At 37.0% G+C, this 6421-nt stretch overlaps 1 protein-coding gene across 1 annotated transcript; it reads right to left on the reverse strand.

Moving 5' to 3' along the window:
* Positions 1 to 1877: 1877 nt before the first annotated feature.
* Positions 1878 to 2544, reverse strand: LOC138904691 (uncharacterized). The gene is made up of 2 exons (XM_070193199.1): positions 2022 to 2544; positions 1878 to 1975 (listed from the first exon to the last, which is right to left on the reverse strand). Exons 1-2 carry the CDS (start codon positions 2542 to 2544, stop codon positions 1878 to 1880), a joined length of 621 nt encoding a protein of 206 aa, XP_070049300.1.
* Positions 2545 to 6421: the final 3877 nt, after the last annotated feature.

Here is a 6421-nt window from a genome sequence, read left to right on the forward strand (position 1 = left end):
GACTTTCACCATTTCAAGTCTAAATAAGCTACGGACCTCCAAAATATAATCCGGACATGCCCCTAAGCCCAAAATCACCCAGCGGAACTAACGGAATCAACAAAACTCCATTACGAAGTCATCATCATACAGTTCCGACTACGGTCAAAATCTTAAGGCTAAAGCTTACGTTTAGGGACTAAGTGTCCCAAAATACCCGAAAACCAAAAACAAAACCTCCCGGCAAGTAACATAAGCATAAAACGATATGGGGAAGCAGTTAATAGGGTATCAGGGCTATTACTCTCAAAACAACCGACCGGATCGTTACAATAACGGGTAAATATGAAAGGTTGCCCGATTTTCTTTCTATTTGCACTACACAAATATAAGCATGATGATGGAATCATATGTCACAAGTAAACTAGAGGTTTACTGAAATAAATATTAGTTGGCATGACTGGTTGACCATCCCAGTTCAGTTGTGATGCGAAAATTTAATTTAGAATTACATTGGCATATATTGAAGAAATAGAAGATTTTTTAAAAACTCTCAAATGGTGATAATATTTTCTTAATGGTGACCCTAGAGTAATTAATATACCCTTGTTTCAAAACAAATATTCTCTAGATGGCAAGCTCTACTATCTAGCTTTGATTTCAAAATAGATTTTATTAAAGGAGAAAATAACTCTTTACCTGATTTTCTAACAAGAGAATTTTTACAGGGAAAAATTGAGGCCTTTGAAGCCTAGCCCCTCTTCCGGAGGAAAGGAAACCAACAATCCGCAAATGGCTAGACCATTTGTCCTTCCTCCTCTGACTCCTAATAAAACAACAGCCCTTCAAAGGCCCCAACTTTCTTTCCTGAATAAATATACAGCTCTAGCTGAATATCCCAAATTACCAGCCCCAATACCAGTTCCATCAGAGAAACTGACCAAACTCCATCCAGCAAAGCCTTTTGAAAAAGGAACAGCTTCTAGCTCCTCAGTACAAACTAAGGAGAGCTATGCCATGAAAGTTCCCGAAACGTTTGCAGAAGCAGTCAACCCTTCAGCTAAGAAGACACAAGAAGATCTTCCTAAAGAAGAAAAATTCGAATATATTACCCTCCAGGTACTACCTCTACTAGCGCTCGACAAGGAGTATGAAGGTCTCAGGATTGAAGACCTTATTAAACCATGTTTTACCAATTTTAATTATGTGGATACAGAAAATCCATACAAAACAAGAAGGTTCTATGAAGCCATCCTCATCGACATCGATTCCATAGAAGTAGAACATACTTTAAATGATAAAAGTCCAGGGTATATTAATTACTCTAGGATTTCCATTAAGAAAATATTATCACCATTTGAGTGGTTCTCCGATCACCTGCACACACCTATAGCACTGTCCATGATGCATCGATCTCAGACATATAATTGGCATGACTACAAAGCTGCCTGGTTCAATTTTCTATACCATAGGCCAGGACATACTTGGTTTGTTAAATATAGCCTAGAAGTCACTAAGATTATAATTCCCAGATGGTTCTACGAATGGTGGAACATTTTTGGAGGAAACAAAGAAATTCTTCCCCAACAATTCCTCAACAGGTTTGATGATTTTCAGACTAAAAAGGCTATATCCACTTTACCAGAGCACATTAAAATGTGCAAGTATTTTATTCAGAAAAAAATTTCCTTCATTATTAGTTGGGTTATTTCTAAAGCAGAATTTGAAAGGATCAAATATCTGTCCAAAGAAATCAAGATCAAGGGATGGACTCCCAAACAGCAAGTCCTAAAACCCCCAAAAAACATAGATGTAGAGAATTAAGAGAATACTAGGGGGAGAGGTTTTTGATATTTGGGAAAATATCTGATAATTAAGGATGAGATTTTTGAGTTCTATCAGATAGCGCCTTCTAGAATCCTCATCGTTGATGTGTTGAATAACATCGTAAAGACCCTCTTTAGAGTTGTTAGAAATGACTTTAATAGAGACTGGGCTGTTGCCACAAGTACAGTAGGCTCCAGAACAGTGACAGTCATTACCGGACTGGCTTGAATCAGAATTATAAGCGATATTGATGTTATCTTCATCGCTATATTCATCTGAAGAGTAATTGGGAGAAGAATCTAAATTGGCATCCTCTAAGATGGAGAAGAGTTCCTTTTTGGTATCTTCACTAATCTCTAGGAGGTTGATTTTCTTCTTTTTTTTGTCAGATTTGCATTCATTGGCTCTATGACCGATTTTTCCACAGTTCCAACAGACATCTTTGGTTTTAGAAGATTTTGAAGGTCTACGGAATTTGGATTTCTTTCTAGGAGACTCTTCTAAACTTCTATGAGTTTCTTTACGACAAATCTTTCTAGAAGATTTATAGGCTTTGTTCTTCTTAGTAGAATGAGTAGATGTAGCAACAATATTTGTATAACCGAAGTCTTGACAGAAGCTTCCTAATTCTCTTCTAGAGGAGTGTTGCTCTTTTTTAAGCTGATTTTTGAGCTTGATGTCTGTGCAGAGTTCAAGACCTACAACGTTGATGATACTGACAAGGTCATCATAGGTCATCTAATGGTAAGGAATTTTACCATCACAACGATCTTGGAGTTTTGTTCGGACCTTGCTTGCGAATAATGGGGGAAGTCCGTTGATAAAGCGTTCTTTCCAAAAATCTAGATGACAGTCAGGTCTAATCATAACCTTGCTGATGAATTGGTTTTTATACCAGATAAAGTCATCTAAAGATGGGCAAGATAGATTGTTCAGGATTTGTAAACTTCTATCTTGGAAGAGTTTAGGTTCTCCGATGAAGTGTTTTGCTATTTGGTAGAGAAGTGTAGCGTAAGCGTCTTCTCTAGTGATCTGAGAGGTAGTTTCCATGGCAGTACCTTCAGTTTTGACTACAGTTTCTATGGCTATAGCAGAGTATATGGCATGTCTAACATCCTCGGTGAAATAATTATCCCACCAATGTTTTAACATGACGGTAAATCCAGCTACAATCATAGAGCGGCTTCCTTGTCAGAGGAGTCTCTTATTTTGTAAGTAGTGATGTAAACACCCATTTCATGGAGTTTATGGTATATTTGATGCTCTGCCAAAGCATCTATATTCCACTCTATTATGCTTCTTCCTTCATGAGATGTAGAGGCAAGAAAATGATTTTCCTCATACTGAATATCGGGGAATGAAGGACGCTTATGATAGTTCTTGTTATTATGAAAGCGGTCATTGGAAAGCTTATGAAGAAGGGCTTCCTTTTCTTGGATGGTAAAGATTTTTCCTTCTTTGGAGATACTAAAGCTGGATAATTGTTTATTGATTTTATCAAGAATGTTACCCGAGACTTCGAAAGTAACTTTGAGTTTTGGGTACTTATCCTTGGAAAATTCAGTCATTTTGAAACCTCGGTTTGGTTCAATATTCTGACTAGTGCTGGTTTATGAAAGGTTGGGTTTTCCACTGAATAAAGATTTTTCTTTGGAGTCTTCTATTTGCCTGGAGACAACATGAAGGAGTTGATTGGTGTAGTTGTTTTATTCAATAATCCGGTCAACATCTGAATAGACAACCATACTATTTGGCTTCTCACTTTTGGTTTTGAAAGGAGAGGTAGAGATAACAGTGTTTGACACTGGGATTTTTATTCCTTCTACAGGAGGAGTAACAGATTCAACAACTTTGTTGTTAGCAGTATACCACTTATTGATAATGACTTGTAAAGAGTCCTTTTGGTTTTTGATCTTGCCGAATATTTCAAACAATCTAAAGAAGTCGATTTCACATCTAATTCTTTTCATGTCTGACATCCAACAATCTCTGAAATTTTCTCTTTGTTTAAGAGAAAAAGTGGCAACATACCATTTTTTTTATTTGATTGTCAGGATAAGTCCAGAGATAATTGATGATCTCTAGATCTGGGATGAAAGATTCGCCTGACTTAATCATCTTAAGGAATTTAGGAACATCCTCTTGAGGAGGGTACATATCGCTAGGGGTTGGACTAGCAGGATGATTCTGGTAAAAGACTTTCGGGATTGTATGGGAGAAATCTACTCCCGTAACTTTCCCTTTGTTGTTACTTGTAACTGGAACAGAAGTTGTGGTTTTAGTTACGCTTTCCTCTGGGGGTTCTGAAGAAGAAGGTACGGAAGGGACTGTAGACCTTTTTCTAAAGGAATTGGTTCTGCTTAAAAGATTAGAACCTGATCCTAAAAATTTTAGATCTATAGATCCATCAGGAAATTGAATAACTTGTTCAATTTGAGACCTTTCAAGATTGGAAGTGGAAGATTGAGTTATGGCATCGAAGTGCCATTCATCACTTGAGAGTATATCATTCTAGTTAAGAAGTCTAGGTACAAATACTATACTATGATCAGTATTTGCTTCTATAAGCATGGTGACTCCTTTGACACTTTCAACTCGAGCTCTAGGAGCAAGAGTGGTGTACATAAGTCTGTAATAGACTCGATGAATGATAGCTATCTCACGAGTATTAGCTTTGCTATTCATGTTCTTGGTTTTGACATTCAAAGTCAAAGTATCCATGACGTTAGGGTCATTGATATCTACCGAGAAATTGGGATAGCAATTAAAGTATACCGGGCCATTAGCGAGGATACTTTGAAGGACTCCTGAGAGAGAGTCGTCGAAATTCAAGAGACGAGCAAATCTTTGAAAGACGCAGATAGGTGCGTCTAAACCTTTTCTAAAGCGAGGTTTGACAGCAATCTGGACAAGACCAATATGCAAGTAATTGAATTGATGTCTATATCTATTCAGATCTTGTTCAGTTTAATAATTTCTAAAGAATTATTAATGGCAATAGTGGACTCACAGGTCTTAATGTTATGCTTCTTAATAAAACTGAAACTTCCTAATTCATAAATCTTTTTAAAATGTTCATTGGGAATATTCCAATTTTATAAATCAGTTTCCAGTTTAGCAATTTTAGTTGCTTGAGAAGATAAATTAACGTTATTCAAAACATGCTGGTTTGAATTCATTTTTGAAAAATACAGTCTAGGGGCTTTTAGGGCTAAAATAACTATTCAATATGTAATAGTAAATAGTAAATAAGCAGATATCTAACAGATATTGTACCTTAACATCAAATATCTAATAGCTTCTTAGTAGAGTCTTCTTGGGTTTACATCTGTTTTCTCTAAAGTCATCTTAGCGACGGGATCACCTAACAAGGTCTAAATGCCTAGCTCGACAACAACAACCTATCACTTTAAGGCTAGCCAACATCTGAACCGGATATTTATCGGTTACCTCATGTCTGACATCCAACAATCTCTGAAATTTTCTCTTTGTTTAAGAGAATAAGTGGCAACATACCATTTTCTTTTTTTTTGATTGTCAGGATGAGTCCAAAGACGATTGATGATCTCTGGATCTGGGATGAAAGAGTCGCCTGACTTAATCATCTTAGTGATTCCTGATGTAAAACGAACAAGTTGTTCAAGTGACTCTATGGTTATCCTTTGTTTAAGAATTCCTCCATAACCTATGTCTGAAGCGTATGTTTCAACAATAATAAAAACTTTTGGGTTAGGGATTCCTAAGCATGAAAGGTTTTGTACTAAACCTTTAATTTGGATGACTGATTGCGTTTGTTCAGTGCTCCAAGGGACAGGATTCTTCCTAAGTCTTTTATAAAGAAGTTCACAGACCTGTCTAATGTTGGGGATAAAATCAGCTACATAGTTGAGACTTCATAGAAATCTTTAAAGCTGGGTTTTATCTGTAATCTCATTAGGAAATTTTGAAGAGAAAAAATGAGGCCTTTCAAGCCTAACCCTTCTTCTAGAGGAAAGGAAACCAACAATCCGCAAATGGTTGGACCATTTGTCCTTCCTCCTCTCTCTCTCCTAATAAAACAACAGCCCCTCAAAGGCCCCAACTTTCTTTCCAGAACAAATATACAGCTCTAGCTGAATATCCCAAATTACCAGCCCCAATACCAGTTCCATCAGAGAAACTGACCAAACTCTAGCCAGCAAAGCCTTTTGAAAAAGGAACAACTTCCAGCTCCTCAGTACAAACTAAGGAGAGCTATGCCATGAAAGTTCCCGAAACATTTGCAGAAGCAGTCAACCCTTCAGCTAAGAAGACACAAGAAGATCTTCCTAAAGAAGAAAAATTCAAATATATTACCCTCCAGGTACTACCTCTACTAGCGCTCGACAAGGAGTATGAAGGTCTTAGGATTGAAGACCTTATTAAACCATGTTTTACCGAGTTCAATTATGTGGATACAGAAAATCCATACAAAACAAGAAGGTTCTATGAAGCAATCCTCATCGACACCGATTCCATAGAAGTAGAACATACTTCAAATGATAAAAGTCCAGGGTATATTAATTACTCTAGGGTCACCATTAAGAAAATATTATCACCATTTGAGTGATTCGCCGATCACCTGCACACACCTATA

Source organism: Nicotiana tomentosiformis, chromosome 2, assembly GCF_000390325.3.
Source record: "Nicotiana tomentosiformis chromosome 2, ASM39032v3, whole genome shotgun sequence".
NCBI classification, from domain to species: domain Eukaryota; kingdom Viridiplantae; phylum Streptophyta; class Magnoliopsida; order Solanales; family Solanaceae; genus Nicotiana; species Nicotiana tomentosiformis.

What these genes read in the sequence shown, in the direction of transcription:
- LOC138904691 (XM_070193199.1), bottom strand. Translation starts at nt 2,544, where the DNA reads ATGACCTATGATGACCTTGTCAGTATCATCAACGTTGTAGGTCTTGAA. An exon ending in TTCTGATTCAAGCCAGTCCG is followed by an intron (nt 1,976 to 2,021) that starts GTAATGACTGTC and finishes TTGTGGCAACAG; the next exon opens with CCCAGTCTCTATTAAAGTCA.